The sequence below is a fragment of the Acanthochromis polyacanthus genome, chromosome 10, assembly GCF_021347895.1.
Source record: "Acanthochromis polyacanthus isolate Apoly-LR-REF ecotype Palm Island chromosome 10, KAUST_Apoly_ChrSc, whole genome shotgun sequence".
Classification (NCBI taxonomy): domain Eukaryota; kingdom Metazoa; phylum Chordata; class Actinopteri; family Pomacentridae; genus Acanthochromis; species Acanthochromis polyacanthus.
In genome coordinates this window covers 5,135,364-5,158,453 of record NC_067122.1, presented here as the reverse complement: position 1 = coordinate 5,158,453, position 23,090 = coordinate 5,135,364, and the positions used below count along the sequence as shown (strand labels likewise).

Genomic DNA, 23,090 nt, shown 5'->3' with positions numbered 1-23,090 from the left:
GATCCAGAGAACCACAGTGAGAGACATTATCCACAGATGGAGAAACATGGAACGACCAACATTTCTCCAAGAGCATCGACATCTAATCCAGGAGCCACAAAAGAACCCAGACGAACATCTAAAGATCTGCAGACCTCACTGGCCTCAGTTAAGGTCTGTCTATATGATTCCACAACACTTCATCAGTCAGTGTCCATTAGTCACAAAGTTTTCTTGTTCCTCCTCCACAGAACAAGGATCCTTGGGCAAGATACTGAACCTGAAAGCCCTGATGGCAGGCTGGCCCCTTGCATGGCGGCTTTGTAGCACGAGTGTAAGTGAATGAGAAACACTATAAAGCACTTGGAGCACATGAGTTAAAAGAGCACCATATAAGTGCGGACCTTTTGCCATTTAGCACCAGCATCATTTTTCAGTTGTTCCCCATCAGGTGAGAGCATCTGGTGCATGGCCAGATGAAGTGCTGCATCTTCTCCAGAGCTCTCTGTCATTTTTCTGCATCTGCTTTGAGTGCTTCAAGTTCTACATCCCTGAAGTCAGAAAATTGCTCGTGTTGTTGTTGCTGCTCATTTTCAAGAAGTCTGATTCATTTCAGGCAGCTTCGTCTTTCTCAACAACAAAAACCTCCAAGCAGCGACTTTCCACATCGAAAGTCTCAAGTTTTGCAGAGGATTTGGATCCTGCAGTAAGAAAACCCTGCAAGTTCTTTCAGTGGATTATCCCTTTGATTGACAGTAATCACCTACCTACATGCCATTTATCATTCGCTTAGTCCCATCCACAGTGACAAACAACAAACACTATCAAGCCAGAGAGGGATGTTTGCATTTCCTCTAAACCAGAATATGTTCTAATAAACGAATCTGTATCACACTACAGATCAGTCTTTCTCTCTGGGGAATTGCAGCTGTCATTGTTTGTTAAAGCCTACTGCAAAATAACTGCAACAGGTTTGCTGCTGTTCCATGTCTCTCTGGGGATATTGATTAAAAAAAAAATATAGCTGCAAAACATAGAAAGAGATCAAAAAATTACGAGAAAAACCCTGTAACTCAATGATTCAGTGGCATTCATTTTGATTATCACTCAGCTCGAACAGTGCATAATATATGAAAATTCTACATCACCAGGAAGCCTCTACAATGTGTGAAAACCGACAGTCTCAGCAGGGTTGGATTTTTTTCATTGCAACTACATGTGTCGTAATGTACGTGCGAATTAAAGGCGACAAATGATTGTGACAGTCAACAAGATTTGAGGCTAAATGACTTCAAACCGTCTACACACATTGGAAACGTCTCACCTTGTTGACAAGCAAAGGTGTCTTCTCTGAGCACAACCTGTTCAAAGGCCTCAGAAGAACTATGAGCTATGTTATGTAATAAAAATATCTGATTTCTTCATTGGAAGGCATCAAGATTGTAAACACTCTGGTTAGAAGACTCGTACCTCTTTAATATGCTTGTACGAAAGACTTGAGTGTTGCAGGACAGTTTACGTCCCATTCATCAAATTTCAAATAATCCATGTACAAAATGCTAAACCACGCAGTTGTGTAAATTTAAAAATACCAAATAAGTCTGGAGTTCTCCCTAAAATGACATTTTTTCCTGCTAAGCCACCCAGTTAAACCTGTCAATTACCTCCAGGGATTCACAGTAGGTCAGGAGTAAAATCTCTTGTAGGAAAGTGCTCTTAATACAGATCACATAAATTGATGTTAAAAGGTGCAACTGTGCCATACGACCTCCAGCATGTATTCATAAAGTATAGTGCACAGTGGAGATGCATGGTAAGCAAGAGATAAGACACGAATGTGATGCCATGTGCTGCAACATGTGTGATAATGTGAGAGGTTTTTGCCGAGTTCAGCAGCAGCAGCAGAGAGCGTCTCCACTGAGGAAGAACATGGATGAACTGTGTTTCTGCTGCTAATTTGGCATTAAAAATAGTCTCTCTCAGTAGCGCTGCATGTTTACTAATTCATGCCTTCATTTGTGACTGAGTGTGTGTCTGTAGGATGAAACATCAAGCCGAACACATTAAGTTACACACATTACTCTCTGGACACTAAAGTGCAGCAGTGGGTCACTCAGTTAACCATGATACGAACAAGAGAAGGTTATTTCAGTTCACAGCAGAGGAGCAGAATCAAATGGAACAGAGGCAGAAAGACAACAAGACACTAACCTCACTATTTTAGGTTTTTTTCCCCCTCTGGGTTCCTCCCTACTGTTGCTCATGGGGAATCTAAAGGCAACTTTGAATTGTTGTCTTCTCTGCTCTCCGTTTATAATTCATAATGTCTGTACCTAACTATGTTTATCACTGTGAGATGACATATGATGTGAATTCACATGATAGAAGTAAAACTGAATTGAATTGAAATCAAAGAGACCAATCTCTTCGAAACTGGTGGCTCGTGATCACATCGACCTGCAGAACCCACAGGTTTGAGTTGGGTCAAAAAGTGACAAAACAATGTTTTAACCGAGTTCTAAACAAGTTACAGAAACACTGCGTCCAACAGGCCTGGCTGTGTTTACCTTTTACTGTCACTTCACTTCAGTTTAACTGCCCCCTGGGGACAAATAAAGTTTTCTGAATCTGAACTTCAACACAAACATGCAGGGACTGGACGGTGCAGATCCTCTGTTGCCCAAACAGTCAATAATCTACATTACAGAACCATAAAGTAGCACTATCACATTTCTCTGCACCCAACCTGTCATTTATAAGTGACTCACTTTGCCACCTGTAGTATCCTTATAATATAGTCCTTTAGTAGGCTTGTTATGACTAAGCTGTCTAGGGTCAACAGTGAGGTATAAAAAAACAGCTGTTATTGGTTTGGTAATGTAATTTATTGTTTAGTGACAAAAAAGGTGATATACAGCAAAGTAAACAGAGCTAGCGGGTGTTGCTAACCAAACAAAGTCGAGCTTAACAAAAACAAAACAACCAAACTCCTCAGACAAACTTAAACACAACAGGAACCTCCTGAACCAACAAAATGAACTAAACAAGCAAGTGTCCCAAAACACACACCAGCAATAGACAATGACTAACTCAAAATCTAAGTTCAGCAGCTGCTAACTGAAGTTAGAATTTACATAAAACACGAGACATGAGAGGAACCAAGAGGCTGGGTGTGGATTTATGCCCAGCTGTGGCGATGGCTGCAGTTTGTTGGAGGAGGAAAACAGGTGGTGGCCAAATCAGAAAGGTTGGAAGGTGTGGAGAACGATGGTGGGAATGCAGGTCAGGACCTCCAGGCTGATTAACTGAGATGACTGGCAGCTGGGGTTCCAGATTGAACTCTTGAACTAGCTATTGCTCAGTTTACCCCGGCCATCTCCCCACACAAAGACTACAAAAGTCCACCACAAAAGCAGAAGGTCCAGCCACCGGGGCCATAACGAGACTATTACTATGATCTTTCACTAGCATCTGTGCCGCTGGAAATACACCCCACACAAAAGCACCTACAACCAGGTCCAGAGAGACATGGAAAATACATCTTTAAAGTTTGTTATTTGGCATTACCATATAGGACAGTGGAGAAAGACATTAAACGTGGATAGAAGAGTAGGGGAATGACATGCAGTAAATGGTCATGAGCTGCATTCAAACCCATGGCCGCTGCATTGGGGATTACAGCCCATTTATGAGTCACCTGCCAGCTATCTGGGCACATGGAAATTACATCTTCACATGTCTGGTGTTGCAGAACTCTCAGCAAAAATATTTGACAGTTGAAGAGAATCTTCAGAACTGGAGCTTACAATGCTTGCATGTACTGCTGCTGTGTCTGTCACTTCTCCTGAATCTTATCTGCATCTCAACCCAAGTCATCTGAGTCTCCAGTGTGTCTCTCTGTGTTTACCTCCACATCCTCTCTCGGCATCGCTGAACTTCTACAACAGTCTCTGAAAGCTGTTACAACAAGCAAAGTGTTTTTCATATTCTTTATTATTTTGGCTGGAAATCTGGTTTGCTACAGCTGGTGTAAGACTTTGGTGCCCCGACTTCTGGAATGACCTTTGTGCCCGAAAACTAATATATCTTCCAATTCTTCTTCTTCATTCCCTTGTATTATCTAAACACGTTGTAGTGGTTCATTAGGTTTGTGTAGGTAGATTTACCGAGCAGGTTTGTCATCTACTTCAAGTCCATGTTTGCTTCTCTGATGGCTTCCAGTTGGAAGGAGTTGAGGCGAACGCTGGAGAAGGAGATCTGTATTTTCAAGTTCTTATTTATTTATTGCCTTTTAAGGCTTCCCTCTCAAAGGTGGAGAGGATACCATTAAACTGCGTAAGGTTGTTTTTATTGTGGCTTTATCTGTTGGTCACTAAAAGAATGTTCATTGCCCTGGTGACCCACATACAGCCTCTTTCCTAATTTCCCAGTGCTGTGCATGAATGCGTGTCACCAGTCCAACACCTCACATTAATGCGTGTTGTGAATCATCCGAACACATATGTAACCACGCCGCTTCACATATGTGACACAGGGGTGTACGCATGTAGGGCGCTGCGGGGGACGACCCGACGCCACACCATAAATCACAGCTTGCCGGTGGGAGCCGTTGGGTGTCTCTCAAGGCTGCCACCACCGAGACATGGATCCCATTCATCACACCAGAGCACAGATCTAGGTCAAGTAGCTCCATCTCATAAACAATCCCGTCTCACTACAGAGAGCTAGAGAGCGCAGCCTCCCACATTAACTGCCTTATTTCAATCCCTCCCTATATCTACACACCATTCTACCTTCCGCGAACAACAAAAGCAGGTTTTTGTGGATAATATTTACTGTGAATTACTTTTGCACACAAAAAATGTTGCAGATCCACACTTCAGATTATGTTGTCTTGCTTTTGATGATGAAATTAAATTTACTAAGGAGGAATCCACACATATTTCTCCCTTAATCTTTCTGAAGTACTTTTGACGAGCAAAAATCAAAACATGATAGAAACATGACACAAGATCGAAAGTTGCAAGAAGTGTCAGCGTTTCACACAACTTCTATCAGTGAGGTTCAAAGGATCAGATTATATTTTCATGCTACAGTGTGTTATGAGCAACAGTATTTTCTGATCTAATCTGGTTTTTTTTTCTTGATGATTGTACAGAAAGATGCAACCTTTTAATCCCGCTGAACACACAGTACCATTGAACTAATTTGGACACATTAGACCATCTAAGTAGACAACACATTTAAACATCTAATGAGATCTTTGTGAAGCCAAGAAGCACTGAACCATTTAACCCTCTGAACGCCATGATGCTTCTGAAGTAACTACTGCTCATGGTGTATTTTTCTATCTATTATTATTGGTATGTTATCCTGAATAATAATAACAACAACATTCATTATTATTATTATCATTATCATCATTTTATTTGAATAAGAAAATTTCTAAAATTTTACCCCAAAATAAATTTTTTACTCAAATTAAATTTTGTTGTAATGATACTATGTAATATAGTGTAATAATAATAATAATAATAATAATAATCATTATTTTTACTGAATTTAATTTGAGTAAAAAGTTTATTTTGGGGCAAGATTTTAGAAATTTTATTTTTCAAATAACGTGATTATTAATTATTATTATTATCATAAAAATGTATTTAAAAGAAGAAGAAGATTTTTATTTTATCATATTTTTTCAACAATCTAATTTGAGTAAAAAGTTTATTTAGGGGCAAATTCTTAGGGGAAAAAAGTGTAAAATGAAGTGATTTTGAATAATTATCACAATTTAAGTTAGATTAAACTAAAAATTTCCAGTGGCACATTTCACAAATAGCCGGTTCAAGGACTGAAAGTTAAAAATCCAACAGCCCTTCTCTGTTTTTACAGTTTCTAGCTCTGATAAATGGTGTATTTGGATACTTGTTTGAGAAAGTAATGTTACACAAACTTGTAGATGGCTTATGGAGTACAAAGGGTGGATTTCTGAATACAAAAAAAACACACAATAAATTAAATGTTTTGATGCTAAACCAGCCTCTGACAAACTGTGAAGACCAAAATGTCCACAATCAGATGATGTCTGTTTCTATTGTGAGAATATTCAGTAGAACAGTAGAACTACAGTTATTACTAAATACATTCTGTGTATGCTGCTTTCTGCGTTTGCATGTTTCTACACTCCTGTCTCTGCACGCTTGAAGAAGTGTACGTCTGCCTTTGTATCTGTATCTCTTTCACTCTATGAATCATTCTTCTCTTTTATCATCAGTCTGCGGGTCGGTGAGTGGAAGCTGGCAGCCGCAGAAAAGCAGCACAAGTACGCCTTCACAGTGATGGTTTAAGGAGAGCTCTCATCTCTCTCCCTCACCCTCCAGGCTAAAGGACGTTAACCAAGCAGAGGAAACTATAAAAGGACTCTTTCTACATTCCAAAGCAAAAAAAAAAAAAAAAAGAGGGAGAGAAAAGACCACCCAACAGTTTCTGCCATTTTAATCAAACCAACAAGCCCGAGGCTAAGACAACTACAGAGGCAGTGAGCGGCGCAGCAGAAATCCCACGCTGTCTATTGTTTCCTCAGCTGAACCAAATATCTGAAGATGAGATGCCCTTGAAGCAGGAAGCAGTTCTGCTGATTAATATTTGATCTGCAGGTTCTTGGAGACTTTTGAGGTTTGTTACTCAATGGAGCGGTAATGTCTGATATTTTCCTCGAAGTAAAGACATTCACAGAGCAGAAGTGAGTGTGTGTGGATGCAAATATCACACAGAGGGGCTGAGACTGCAGGTGATGTCAGATTGGTTTGTTTGCAACTGATGTCAGCAAATGCATTTTCATATTGTTTTGGCTAAATTATAAGGAACTGTTATAGAAACAAAATACAGCTAAATTCTAAAGGCAGTGTACTGTTTGGTCAAAACGTGGTTGAAAACTGTAAAATCTGATGCATTTCCAGAGACACAAGCAAGAATGACCAATAATATCCTGTGAAGACCAACAAAACACGAAGCACTGGTTAGAGGCATGACCAGATGTGGGAAAAAATAAGATTAATTACTGTTTGAGCCATTTTTTTTATTGTTTTTTCACATTAAATCCTTCAAGAACACATTTAAGAGACTAGAATTTGACCTTGATACTTTTGAATAAATGTTCCTGATCAAAAAAAGTAATCTGTCTCATCTTTTATCCACTGTTGCTTTAGGTGTTTAAGATGCATTATTCAATGCTTAACAAAGCTGGTTGATCTCATGGTGGGATAGTTATGTTCTAACCACCTGTTAGACAGTGTTTGTGTAATTATTCTCACTGAAAGAAGACGGACACAAAAGTTCCACAATGACGCTTTAAGAGTAAATTATAAGAAAAACTTACAGAACTAACTTTAGCTAATGGGAAGTAAATATCAGGGAGTCTGCAGCTGAATGGGTCACCCGCTGATTGCAAGGTCTCTGCTTCGATGTTCCACCTACTCTTGGGCAAGACACCAAATCTGAAGTTGTTCCCAAAAGCAGCGCCTTGCATTGAAACGTGAATGAACGAGAAGCGCATTTTAAAGTGCTGTCAGTGCCGATAAAGAGGAAAAATGTTCTGTTTTGAGAAACTGTCTAGGAAGTGGATCTTTTCATGTGTTGTGCATCAAGGAGCGTGACCACAGTCAGGAAGCATTAAATCAGAAATACAGTGATTATACCGGATAAAAGTTGATTATTCTCACCTCTCACTGACAAGCTCCTCCATCACCGGCATCTGGCCTGCAGCGCTGACATTCATGTAACCATAAATGCAGAGAGTCCCTGCAGAGAGAAGATGGAAATTAACAAACTAATGAAATCATTAGTGTTATTATTAAAGAGTGAACTTTTTTTTTACACAATTAACAAACAACATCACATTAACATAAAGTGGTTTAACTAAATCAAGATTAAGATTCAACAATTTTCTTTGACATTTGAAATCTGCTGTCAATTGACCCGGCACTGTGTGAGCAATCAGAGTTTCAGACGAGCATAAAACCAAGGCAGACAGACTTCAGTTGAGCTAATCAGCAGCTGAAGATCAGTTTATCCCAAATTTGACTTTCTACATCCTCCTGTGAAAACCACTGAGGTGCAACTGATGTAAAATGGGAAGTAGCCGTAACAGCAGTGTTATCTAGGAAGTTCAGTGTATCATATACCATGTTACACATTTTTCATTACTACACCAGTATTCATGTAGCCTAGCCCTGCTAGACCCATGTTCTGAAGATGCAAGGGTCTAGGCACGCTCGACAGGGAGGGAGGCGGGCTTAAAGGTTGTCTATCAAATCACTCTGCAGCAATTGGGTAGGTATACAACCAATCAGCGCAACGAATAGGCTCCTAGAGCGCCGGAAATCAGAGGATGCGGGAGTTCGGTGAAGCCTGATTTATACAGTCAATGGGTGAAGCTCAAGTATATTACAGACATGTTAACAGAAAGATTATTCAGAGTCGGTGCAAATGGAGCTCAACGACTGTTGTCGTTTTTGTTGTCGACCCTGGCAGAGAATTAAATTCGTTGCTGTGGGTTGTCTAGCGCGGCTAGGCTAGTTGTTTCCAGTTGTTTCTGTTAGAATCGTCGCGCCTCTGTCGTCATTTCGTTAGGCCCGCCTTCTGACTCTACACTTCATGGTGATTCGTCGGCCAGTTTTAGGAGCATCCAACCTCGAGCCTTATGGAGGGTAACTAGACCCACCCTGGTAGAGAATTAAATTCGTTGCCGTGGGTTGTCTAGCGCGGCTAGGCTAGTATTCATGAGTACTTGGATCAGTGCCTGCAGATACACAAGCAGAAACGTACAATTATAAGCAGCAAACCAGGCTGATGCTTGGATCCCTTCCACAAATTTGACTAATGTTGGCATTTTTTTCATTGATAATTCCCTTAAATTGGTGGGCCTGGGATCTTTCTGCATGGAGTTTGCATGTTCTCCCTGTGCATGTGTGGATTTTCTCCGGGCACTCCGGCTTCGTCCCACAGTCCAACAATATGCTGAGGTTAATCGATAACTCTAAATTGCCCATAGGTGTGAATGTGAATGTGATTGTCTGTATATGTAGCCCTGCGACAGACTGGCGACCTGTCCAGGGTGTCCCCTGCCTTCGCCCGAGTCAGCTGAGATAGGCTCCAGCACCCCCCATGACCCTAGTGAGGATAAAGCGGTGTATAGAGAATGGATGGATGGATGGAATTCCCTTAAATCTCCATAAAGCCATTATAGAATGCACCACCACTGCCCCCCTTATCCCCTAAGTGGGCCCTTATCTGGCTACCTGTATGATATGGTTGCTTGAAGGGGTCCTACAAAGGGGGTTCTGCGAAGAACACCTGCTTCAGAATGTGGTAGCGTGCTTCAGTTTTCTACAAAGCATCATTAGGGTCCGAGCACCGAGGGTGCGAAGGACAGGCGGTGCAAGGGCACCGACTGTCCAAGGCACCAGCGGTGCCAAGGACCCTATTGAAACCCTAGGGTTTATTATTAGGGTCCGAGCACCGAGGGTGCGAAGGACAGGCGGTGCCAGGGCACCGACTGTCCAAGGCACCAGCGGTGCCAAGGACCCTATTGAAACCCTAGGGTTTATTTATTTATTTTTTATTTTTTTCTCCCGTAAAGTAAATTGCCTTTTTGGCGGCCTTATCATACTCCAAAACGCGTGAAATTTGGCATGCACATCAGGACTGGCGAAAAATTTGATATTTTATGGGAGTTGCGCATGTGCGTGGCAAATTGGCTCTATAGCGCCACCTGCAAACTTGAAAAAGTAGTCATTAGGCCAACTGCCACAATGTTTCATGTACAGCTACAATATTTGGTGGGCATATGCAGAACATCAGGACACACCAAAAAGTCAATCACAGCCACGCCCTAAACCCAACAGGAAGTCGGCCATCTTCAATTTGCTGTAAATTTGTCAAAATTAATTTCTCCCGGCAAATGAATTGCCTTTTTGGGGGCCTTATCATGAACCAAAACGCGTGAAATTTGGCGTGCACATCAGGACTGGCGAAAAATTTGATATTTTATGGGAGTTGCGCATATGTGTGAAAAAATGGCTCTATAGCGCCACCTGCAAAATTGAAAAAGTGGTCATTAGGCCAACTTCCACAATGTTTTATTTACAGCTACAATATTTGGTGGGCATATGCACCACATCAGGACACACCAAAAAGTCAATCACAGCCACACCCTAAACCCAACAGGAAGTCGGCCATCTTGAATTTGCTGTACATTTGTCAAAATTTATAGCTCCTAGTGGATAAGTCTGAGAGAACTGAAATTTGGCCAGTACATGCACCAGACCTTTCTGATGAAAAGTTATCAAAAACTCAACCAGAAGCCAAAAGGTGTGGCCATGGCAGAGCCTCAAACAACTGATCCTTCGCCATGAAACAGGAAGTGGTGTCTAATTCTTCTCAACATGCTCCAATCTGCCTGAAACTTTACATGTATGATGACAGTCCTGTCCTGATGTCATCCACATAGGGATATTCATTGACAGTCATAGCGCCACCTTGTGGTTTCAGGAAATAGACATCTTTTACACTTTCATGCCCTATTGTTACCCGGTTGATCATATTCACTTCAAATGCAGTGACAACAGCCTAAACACATTGATGATGCATCCCAGTGAAAATGGTGACTTGTCATCAAAGGGCGTGTCTGTGGCGGCCAAACCAATTTCTATGTTTCGCCATGAAAATTTAACGATTCATATCTCAGCTGAACAAGATCCTATCTGCCCCAAACTTCACATGATGGACACCAGGTCCAGTCTGAACACATCCACACTCATAAATTCTGAAAAAGTCATAGCGCCACCTGTTGGTAATAGTAAGTTTAAGGCCTTATATTTTCAGGTACAATGGCCCCAAACGTGGTGATATCATGCTGGAAATTGGTCAGTCGAGTCTTCACCTCTTGACAATCCCACATTGTCAAGGGTGTGACATTTCATGCAACGCTGTTGCCGTAGCAACCAAATATCGCCATGAAAAACAAAGTGCTATTTGACAGGTTAGAAATACTCCAATGCTCACTAAAATTACCACACACATCACCATCGACCCAAGGAACGACACCGTATGCATCTCGGCACTGCACATGCTATAGCGCCCCCTACAGTATTTTTAACAAACAGCCCCCCCAGCACATTTCACCTACATCCATGAAATTTGGGAGGCTTATAGAGCACATCAGGACGCACAAAAAAGCCTCTTGGAGCCATGTCCTAAACCCAACAGGAAGTCGGCCATCTTGGATTAATTGTGAGATTTTTGATGATTTTTCTCATTTTTGAGAGTTAATACCTCCTAGGGGATAATTCCAGGAGACCTGAAATTTTGTCAGTCCACACAGCAGGACTTGGTTTGGAAAAGTTATCAAAAGTTTAACCAGAAGCCAAATGGCGTGGCCATGTGTAATCACACTGCAATCCTGATCAATTCCATAGGCCAACATACCCTTTCAGTCATGGCGCCACCTGTTGGATGGACAGGAAATGCTTTATAAGTAGCCTGTACGTTTTCCAATCAGCCTTAAACTTTACATGACTGATCAGAGTCCAACCCTGATCACATCCACTGCTTGAAATACATTCTCAGTCGCAGCGCCACCTGGTGGATAGACAGGAAATGCTCTATAACTGCTCTGAACATGCTACAGTCTGGCTGAAATTTTACATGTATGATTGGACTCTGGTCCCGATGCGATTCAGAGGCCGACATACACTCTCAGTCACAGCGCCACCTGGTGGACGTGCGTGGATTCACCGACCAGCGTGGATGCGAGGACCCGTCCATCGCTGCTTGCAGCTTTAATTGTGAGTTGATATTTAATATACTCTTTTGTTTAAAACACCCACAAAATGCAAAACTTTTAGGGCTGCACCTTGCTCATTTGTGACGTGATTCCAATGACAAAATGTGTCCACAGACATACACTACTGTTCAAAAGTTTGGGGGTTTGCTATCATGACACCAACACACTTAAATGGTGAACATCTGACACCAATATACTATCATGGCTGCTGGCTGGTAACAGTTTTGTACTTCGGAAAACACTTGAGTTTTGTAGAATTTTCACCTGTTATTCTATATAAATCAGTTTTTATATCTGACAAAATCTCTATGGGCAAAGGTGTAGCGTTAATTAGCAAAGCAAACATAAAACATCCCCATAACAGAGACAATCCTGGCTGATGAATGGAAAGAAATACTGCATTGTGACGTGACGCAACTGCTCACGTTCATTTTCCTCATGCTGAATTCAACCAAAACAGGCCCTTCTGTGGAATGACTGCAAATTTCCAGTGACGTTCAGGTGGGATGCTGAAGGTGGACAGTGAAGGTCAGAGAATCCAGAAAGACGCCGAGGAACATCGTGACCTGCAGATTTACCCCTGAATTATACAACTCATTACGCATACGAGCAGCTGTCAGAAGCAGTTCATCACATGGACAACAGCATGATGCATCCTCATGTTATCTATCTATAAATGATCATAAAAATGATCAGCTTAAAGCCAAACAAGCAATAAATGGTTCAACAGGCAGATTAAACCTTTATTTTATCTTATAATGCAAAGAAGATACAAGAAGCCAAAACAAGAGTTTATTATTTCTATCCAGTTGTGCTAATAACACCAAATAAATCCAGTTTTGTTCCTTTTGCATCCAGAACAGAGCTGGTGTACATAATCTTCTTACACAACACAGACTAAACATTAAGTCATGTAAACATTGACTTACACTGCAGGATGGCATGCTGGATTACTGTGCAACAGATGGCATACGTTAACCCCCACACACTGCAGTTACAATTATAGAGATTAATCATTCTACAGTAGTTACAGCCATGCAGAAGACTGCTGGCATCACCAGTGCCTGTCTGCTGCCTTCGATTTTCTATTTCTATTCTATATGTGTTGGAGAAAATGTTTCAGCTAGAATTTGGGCTAATTCTACTTTGAGTGATGGTGCAATATATGCAATCCGGTGCATATACTGTGACCTCAGAATAAAGGAGGGGACCTTAATTGGTTGTGAATACGTCAGCATGCGTACCGTAGTGTAGTAAAGTTGGCATTGATTATCTTATATAAAAAAGCCACAAAAGGCTGCATACACACACACACACAAAAAAAACAAAAAACTGGCTAATCCATCAAATATACCAAACTAATACAAGCAGGAATGTTTGTATGTTCTGACTGACTGTCCTCCAAAAGGCACAGAGTCTATTCACATGTGAAAAGAGCAGAATGCACACACATCTACAGACTTTAAGCTTCCTCGGATTGCAGAGGGTTAAACTCTTACATATAGACAGGATGGACGCTGTCTTAAAGAGCACACAACAGCAAAGCACATTATATCGATGGCATTGTATATTAAAACTGTCCTGAGACTCAGAAAATGAAAATCCTGTCCTTAATACCCTGACATCATGTACAGTATGAGATTTCTTATCTAAGCCTAATGCATCAATGAGGACTTTCCTATGAACTCATTGGTAGTCGTTTGTACACATATATGAAGGAAAAGGTCTGCAGAATTTAACCTTATGAAATATCTCAGGGAGTCTAAATGAAGGCACTGCAATAAGGCCACCAGCACCAAAGTAGACTGGCAAAGTGTCACACATACTGTACACACATGCAGTGAGTTGCATCCACTGTTTGGACTGCATCCAGGTTGAATTTGGCTCCACTGTAGCACAAAATCTCCTCACAAAGACAGTATTTCCCCAGTGTATCCCGAATAAATCGGGCAGCTGTCTGCTTGGCAAACGCTGAAGTTAACACATTCTGGTGTTTTAATGGAGCCCATTTATTTCTTTTTAGAGGCAAGTTGTATGAGTTGGCAGTATGGTTCGAATAATTAAAAGAAAAATGAGTGAAACTGCAATATGGCCAAGTCCAAAACTCAAATTATTAAATTTAGATCGACTTTATTGTCATCCAGTGTACAACAAGTGCACACAGAATGAAATTCTGTTGCATTTAGCTCGGCACAGATTTAGAATATAAACGCATGTGTTTAAAAAATCTAAAAATATATATATGTATATTAAAATATATCAAATTATACAGCAGTAAAAATGCTATAAGGTGCAATAATGAAAAATAGTAAAAGTGGTGCAAAGCAGTAGTGCAAAAAATAGTTTGTAATAAGAAAGTAATTGAAAAGGTATGGAAGAGTGCACAAAAGACAGACATTACAAAAAAAATCCATTATATAATAAGAATATAAACTTTATGTGTATAGCCCTCTTAAGAACATCACTTTTTGACAGTCAAAGCATGCAAACACAGACAATCAAGCAAGACATAAGGAGACAGGGGAGGGCAGTCAGTAAAATAAATAGTAAAAATGATCACTTAAATGAATAATTGTCTAGATTAGCATACATATCAAACAAAAGTACTAGGCAATTTAAAATTAAAGAATAAGATTTGGGGTTGAAAGTCAGGAATTAAAATCAAAACAGAGTTAAAAGAAATTAAATTGAGACGACTCCATACCGAAGAACTACAATTTAATCAAAACAAGAGAGAACATATAAATTACACAGGACATAATACAGAATAGATCATCAAAACTAATAAAAGCTAAAAGTAAACTTCATAAAAGAAAGTCTATAAAAATGGCTTTTAAGAAGTGATTTTTTTTTTTAAAAGTTACTGACTCTGCAAGCCTCATCTCCTCAGGCAGGTTGTTGCAAAGTCAAGAGGCCCTGCTGGCCAAAGCTTGGTCAGCCTTAGATTTAGGCCTATATATGAAGAAGCATGCTGTTTTATAGAGCCAACAAATCACATCCTCCAGGCTCATCCTTCAATCATTTTTGCATGTCTTTGCACCAAAGTTGTCAGAAGTTTCTAACTTGCTTGAAAAATGCTATTCACAAAAAAAAACTAATTAGCATTGCTTTCTCATTTTCTAATCAGCAGAAGTAATTAGATGTGCTAATCATTTCTGTCAGTAACTGAATCCAGTCGGCAACAATTTCCAAATCCTCCACAAATACATAACCTCCTCTGCATGCGACTGCATTAGGTTTATCCAAAGACGTCAAGTAATATTAATGCCACTGTTTTAGGTTGTAGTTTATTCCTCTCAAATGAACACTGATGAGACCTAATTTTAAGGAAAATTGACTTGAAGTTTTTTCCAACCTAATTATTTGCTTCACCCAAATGGAAAAAATGACAATCATTAGATTTAGCGTTCTTTCCTTTTCTTTGCTCTGTAATTCTACTCAAAGAAAACAACAATTGAGTTGGACGTCATGCCACGAGACATGCAGTGCTAAAGGAGCAGCAAACTGATTTTGACGCTTCGCTGAATTTGTAATGCAAGTTTAAAGTGTAACTTCAAGTTTTTCCTCCTTTCACCAGAGCAGATCTATTCAAAAGAGTTGAGACACTATTAGTAAAATTTATACCATTATACAGTGATGTAGCAGAGACACAAACATGAATTTACCCATTGTGAAGTGAACGCATCAAACCAGTCAACATCTATCCTCTCATTCCGACTGCCCATGCCATTTATTCTACATGGTCTATAGCATGCCACGACAAAAACAGAAATGCATTATCCATGATCATACTTGATCATTCAGGAGGAAGATCCATGCCTTTCCCCATAATATTCCATTTCCCTCCATTCAACAGCAAGAAATCAATGCAGAACGGAAACACGGCTGCATTGTGTCAGTTTCCATGGTGCCATTATGGAAACAAAATGTTGGAAAACTGCACCATTTTTGAATTTATGTCGCAGTAAGAGCTCTTGTTTCTCGCTCCGATTTCTTGTACGATCATTTTTCTTGACACAGACATTTTTACACTGCTGTTTCCCTACCTATTAATAAAACTGGAGCATGTTGTCGCCTCCAAATGCACTCACTAAGAACATCCATGTCGAAGAAATCAGCTCACATGGCGACATAAGTACAAATTACTGGACGTTTTCCCACCGCACTACAATGCGCGTACAATGCAGGTCACGGCACCGGTGTAACAGAGCGTTCATTAATCCAGAACACATTACTGTCGTCATCATAACACCGTGTTTTGCCATCAGTCTGGAATCTCCTTGGCCCTCAACTTCAGGTCGCGTCGGGCCTGCTGACTGCTCTATAATAGACACAGTCGGGGAGGTGAGGTGAGTTGAATGCATGACAGAGCTAATGGGCGAGGCTGCCGAGAGGGTTTACTGGAGTGTGTCAGCTCTCATCCAGTCACACAGAGCGGAGGGAAGCAGAAACACATGGAAAATTAAGACGGTGGGAAAAAGTGATGGCGCAAAGTGAAAGAAAATGGAAAGTGATAGTGGAAAAAATGAGGAGGTAATGCAGAGATACACTTTGGGGTCACCCAGACAAATTCATGTTTTCGATGAAAACTCACACCTTTATTCATGTGTTAACGTAATTGCCCAAGGGTTTTCTAATCAACAATTATCCTTTCGACATGATTAGCTAACACAATGTAGCATTAGAACACAGGAGTGATGGGTGATGGAAATAGGCCTCGACAAAAGGTGTCCTTGTCTTACATCGGAGTTTCGTTTCTACGAATCCACACAAGTAGATTTTTGCTCTAAGTTGGAGCTCCAGTGATAATGTAAACAAAGGTGTTAAGTGCATCACAATATCGATCAATTCTTCGAAAAAAATCATGAATACTAATACTCTATACTTTCATGCATGTTTGAGTTATTTTACAAGAACATCATTGTTCTGTTCAAGATTTACCTAATGTCAGTGAACATGCCATGTTGTCTTAGCTCACTTCTGATTGGCTGAGAATCAGCAGTAGTGTGTGTGTGTGCGTGTGCGTGTGCGTGTGCGTGTATGTGTGTGTGTCGAGCAGGAGAGAGTTGGCAATGGTGGCTATTTCTGAAGAGAAGTTATAGGGTTTTTGTTGTTATGCTGGCATTGGCTATGGCCCACAGCAGCCTGTGTGAAGGTTCAATGCACAACCGGAGAACGAGATAAAGTCTCACTCATTCACCGCAGAGGGTTGCTACAATATGTTGCACTATTGTTACAACTTGATCGATGTTCCAAGCATTTTATTATGTCTAATTTCACTTCGTCACGGAGACAGCTTTCCTTTAATTTGAAGAAAGGACATCAGAAGAGTCTGGCTTACGCTTTGGAGCCAAAATGAAGGCCAAAAAGTTAGTGCATGTAGCACAATTCAAGTGGTGTACAACCGGTGAATGGAAACAAATCCGTCTTATAGTGACACGTGACGACGTATTCATACACTCTGTTCACCAACTACTTCCACATAACCAGTTCCGATGTAAATATAAAATGCCGTACGTCGTAAACCGAGGACCCGCCCGTAACCAGTTCCGACATAATGACAAAATGGTGTAAGTCAAGGATGTCGTAAACCGAGGACCTCCTGTATAGATATCCCATTAAAAATCTGCCTTTTCCAGTTAGAATAGTCATAGTCACAGTAAACTGCTGTGCTTCCGTGCAATGACAGTGACTTAATATGGCGGCTTAAGAATGAATGAAAACATGGCAGTAAGCTCAGACACTGACAATGAGACTTGCTGTTAAGATGCCTGGCACTAGCGCTAAAGCTTGCAAACATTTAAAAGTTTGGCCTCTTCAGTATTGTGGGCACCTTTTCATATCAGCAGAAGCCGAGGCAACAAGCTGAGGCAGAGGAGCCAGAAAAGCCCCCGTGGTTTATCGCTGGCAGGCTGCTCAAGCAGTGGGCGGGACATCATAAGTGGACAGAAATATTCTGTTCAGAGGTTTAGTCATGGTGACATGAATGGGAGACTGCAGAAGAGCATCATGACACTTCAACACTGACAGTTCAGTCAAAGGTCCGGATAATGTACATAAATGCACACGCAGTCATCGATAATATGCTTACTGTGGTGAAGTCAAATGGCTATTGGTCCTAATAGGGCTGAAGTCTGTTTAGTGTGTGTCTGGGGTTCCCTGCAGTCATTACAAAGCAGCTGACAGAACGTTCCTGAATGCAGAGTTCAGCCACCAGCTGCCTCCGTTTTGGAAAGGAGTCTGAATGGACTCCTGCCAGTTGATGCAAAACTCCCATCCTGGGACTACATGAAGCCCAGTCTGCTCTACCAGCTTCTGCTTTTACTTTAAGTCAAAGTTTAGCAAACTACTTGCAGCAATCTGTTGAAGGCGATGCAAGCGACCTGTTTCCATCAGTGTTTAGAGCCTGCAAGGAAAACTTCCTATTGGACTTAGATGACTTTGTCAATCCACAGAGGGAAATTACGTTTAAACACTACATAATTCTGATGTTTAATTGGTTTTTATAGGATGGTTTTATGCATGTTTTTCATGAATGTTTTTATATTGGTAACCTTGCCAGCAAGTTGATTTCTCGCGATATTTGTGAGTTCACAAATCTCTCAAGAAACCATCTTGCTCCGCTCCCGCATTCACTGTTCGTACAGAACCAAGTTGGCACGGGCCAATCACGCAGCAGTACTCGTGTGTGGGGCGGGATATCCGGGTGTGAAGACGACACCAAGCGCCAGTAGATCAAAACAAACATGGCAACGGAGGACAACGATCGTGTAGATGCTGCTATTAAGTCAGTTTTAGCCGAATCTCCTACGCTTCTTTGAAGGAAGAACAACGAGAGGCGCTTTGCGCATTTCTGGATGGTAAAGATGTTTGTGCTTTTTTACCTACGGGTTTTGGTAAGAGTTTAATCTACCAATTGGCTCCGCTTGTTGTGAAGATCCCGCGATTGGCTAAAAACAAACCTGTCAGAGGCGGGACATACTATTGCATTGTCCAATCCGTGCCTCTTTCCTCCGAACGGATTCACATGGAGCGGTCCCAGATTGATATTGTGGAGTACTATCAAGTACTACACAATTATTAATCTGGCTATTGCCAGGTTATTATATTGGTAGTCTTACATGTTATGTGTTTTTTTCCCCAATTTCTTTTTATTTATTTATTCATGCACTTTAAGAACTGCATTTTCAATTTTGTTGTTCTCATACGATGGACATAAAGACATTCTGATTCTGAAGTTGCCAAAGTTGTCTGTTCCCTCTTTAGAATTCGTAAGGTTTGTATATTACTATGACAAGTGCTTTGAAATGACGTGTTGTGAATCTGCGCTATATGAATAAAACTGAATTGAAATTTTAGTGTTTTACATTAATATAATCCATCTTATATCCAACTGACCCTTTCATAATTTAAGCAAATAAGAGGCTTCAAGAAGCAGAAAAAGTGTTAAAGAATTGGATATCATGTTTAAAGATAAAGCTTCTCTTTTCCAGCAAATTCTTTTTTTTTTTTTTTTTACATTGTAGATCCACAGAGCTTGAACATAAAGCTCCTTGTCTGGTTGAGCTTGCTCCAATGCACATAAATGGAACAAATACAGCACACAAATGGCTGTGTAAAATATAAGTTAATATACAAATGGAATTTTCTATCTCTGTTTTAAAAAAAACGCACATATAAAACTGTCATTATTCGAGGACCAGTGGTGCTAAAGGTTAGCCTAGCCGCGCTAGACAACCCACGGCAACAAATTTAATTCTCTGCCAGGGTGGGTCTAGTTACCCTCCATAAGGCTCGAGGCTGGATTCTCCTAAAACTGGCCAGACGAATCGCCATGAAGTGTAGAGTCAGAAGGCGGGCGTAACTAAGTTACGACAGAGGCGCAACGATTCTGACAGAAACAACCGGCGCACAATAAACAGTTATCTTTCGACTCGGCTTTGGCCACAGCCCTTAAAGATCTGAAGCTAAAATTCAACTTGAAAGATAAACAAAGGACGGCACTGAAGTGTTTCATTGAGAAGAAAGACGTATTTGGACTTATGCCGACGGGATATGGCAAATCCTTAATATACCAGTTAGCTCCGCTGGTTGGGAAGCTAATGGGACTTAGCCACAATCCGCCGACGCTCTAGGAACTACGTCAGCCTATTCGTTGCGCTGATTGGTTGTATACCTACACAATTGCTGCAGAGTGATTTGAAAGACAACCTTTTAGCCCGCCTCCCTCCCTGTCGAGCGGCCCTAGACCCTTGTGCCTTCAGAACATGGGTCTAGCGCGGCTAGGCTAGCTAAAGGTAAAATGTCTAAGTTGTGAAATAACACAGTGAGCTAACTATGATAAAGCTGTGTTCCTACGTTGCTCACAGGTGACTTTGTGATGAGATCGACACTTTTTCTGCTGCATTCGATGCATCTCCAAAGTGGAAAGTCAGAATTACATTGACATGTTGCACGTTCAGTGCACAAAGTGGAATAAAACACGACTTCTTCCAGCTGACGTTAGCTGTGAAGAAACTTTAACAGTCATAAAATATCAAACACAGACCGCACACAGTGTTGAATGCTTGAACAACGATGACAATGTTGCCTCATTTTCAAGCAAATGCAAGCAAATGGTCTTTGAATGCAGCACAATTCATTGCAACAAAAGCAGCTGGTATTTCTCAGTCAGTCATTTCTGTTCAGGAGTTGGACCTTGAAGGGGTCTAAGTATGAGCTGATAAGAAAAAAGAATAAAACACAACATCTGTTTTGGATGAAATACACACAGTGGCAATATATTTTTTCCAGTTTTAGGACAGAAAGACCAAGCCAAGCTACGACTTTGCACATGCAAAGTGCACAGGAAAGTCAATCTGATTATCGAATACACAACATAGTATGAAGGTGGAAGAAAATGGGAGCAAGGCAAACTAATAGAAGGTGGAAAATGTGAGTGAGCAGAAACAGCAGCGATGGCAGACAACTGCAGACTGACTGACGGGACCATGGTGGGGGTGGAGGGCTCGTCTGTGTTTGTGAAACTGTGCGGTGGAGTCGGTTCAGGTCTCCTGAGGTTCAGCCAAAGGTTTCCAGTCAAGGTGGGGGTAATCATCAAAACTATGCTCCTGTGTGCCGGAGATACAGTCTGCCTCAGCACAGCAGCCTCCTGGAGGTAATAAAGCAAGCCGTGGTGCAAACAAGCAAGGAAGTCTTCTATTTATATAAATATGTATAGTTATATAAATATACATGAATGCACCGAAATAGGTTGAATATTACTTTCTTTAATCTGCAGAGCCCAAACACCACACATGAATTTTTACTATTCAGTCTACCTTGAGCCTGCACTGATGTCAAACCTTCTTTATTCTAGTGGATTACAACCATTCTGTTTGTTGACTCCAGCACAGAAAATCCAGTTAAGCTCCTTCACTTTATTTCATTGGACGTCATATTTCTGTTCTGCTGCTGCAACTGAATTTTGGCCTCAGTTACGTAGTTCAATTACTGCAGAGAGACACAGCCGATAAGTGGATAGAAGGTCAGTGGAGATTTATTTATGTGGTATTTACAGAACTCGATAACATAAAACTGAACTGTTTTACTGGACGATACAGTCACTTCAGGTCAAGCAAGCACTGGCGTCCAGCTTTTAGCACCAGTCACCGTCTGCTAAAAATAAATATGAGGCGAAAGACGATGAGATGAAAGTTTAATGATCCTCAAGGATGAACTCCCTTATTACAAAGTTTTAATACAGAAGAAGTTAAAGTAAACACTGACATAAAAACAGTGTAGTTGTACATAACTGAAATAGACAAGACACACACACACACACACACACACACACACACACACACACACACACACACACACACACACACACACACACACACACACACACACACACACACACACACACACACACACACACACACACACACACACACACACACTAAACTAATGGTTTAACCGTGGGGAACGGATGGCGCCACGCCACATTGTTAAAGTGCAGTGATGTTTGTGGCTGACAGGTCACACAAATCAGGTCTGCATCGCAATATGCACGCCCATTCAAAAGTTTGGGGTCAGGCAATTTCATGTTTTCCACAAATAACTCACACTTTTATTCATGTGCTAACATAATTGCGGAGGGTTTTCTAATCAGCAGTGAGCCTTCCAACACCATTAGCTAACACAATGTAGCATTAGAACACAGGAGTGATGGTTGATGGAAATGTTCCTCTGTACCCCTATGGAGATATTCCATTAAAAATCAGCTGTTTCCAGCTGGAATAGTCATTTACCACATTAACAATGTCTGGACTGTATTTCTGATTAATTTAATGTCACCTTCATTGAAAAAAAAAAAAAACTATTTTCTGTCAAAAATGAGGCAGTTTCGAAGTGATCCCAAACTTTTGAACGTAGTGTACATGAAGATCAGAAAGCAAGCCACCAAAACAAGATGTAATCTCAACCCAAAAACACAAGTAGAGCCAGTCATCAAAACCTCAATTTATTCTTTAGTTGTAGTTGCTTCAGTGTACCAACTTTTCTCTTTGCTTCTGACAAAACAAAATAGTCTTTTTGAGAAAATAACAAGCTGCTTAACTGATAATGATAATATTAGTTAATAGTTGAAGTCAAAATATCCTCATATTTCAGAACATGCAGGAGGGATGCAAGTTTACATCATCCTCGTATTCAGAACTTGTGCATTTGTCTGCTCCCACAAAAACATGAAATAAGCAGGAAACTATTTGAACAAAATTAATAGCAGCAACAGTGTGGCGTCTTTTTTTTTTCTTCTTCTTTTGCGCTGGGTGTTTCCTCTCAAATTAAGAATTATGAGCTCAGACAACCACTGAGTCAATTATGCAAAACACAAGTACATCCATATATATTCTGTTATTGATTTTAAATTGTCACCCAGTGCTTGAACATTATGCTTCCTTTTACATAAATAAAGACCAGCATAAATTAATGCCGAAAAGGCAAAATCTGGTGCATAAAAATGAACCAGAATGCACAACATGAAGTATTCGACCTTCAGACACTCCTAACGTTTACATAGTTTGCAAAGAAAAAAAAGAACATATGTGAGTATTTCTTGTATAATGAAATTAGTGTGTATTGTGCCCAGTGACCTAAAGCATTAGGCCACGTCGACATGGGAACACACACTCTTTAGACAGATGGACTGGAACTAATAAGTGGAGTATGTAAAGGCAGACCACACACACACATCTAGAAAGCACTCAGACTACAAACCTCCAGC

The 23,090-nt window shown here is 40.7% G+C and overlaps 1 protein-coding gene across 1 annotated transcript in view; it reads right to left on the bottom strand.

Annotated features, from left to right (window-relative positions):
* Positions 1–23,090, bottom strand: part of htr4 (5-hydroxytryptamine receptor 4) — a 232,801-nt gene that overhangs the window by 147,847 nt on the left and 61,864 nt on the right. The window contains exon 2 of the mRNA XM_051954489.1: positions 7,701–7,779. Coding sequence (XP_051810449.1) covers positions 7,701–7,756 — 56 coding nt within the window. The 5' untranslated portion in view covers positions 7,757–7,779. The remainder of the gene's footprint in view (positions 1–7,700; positions 7,780–23,090) is intronic.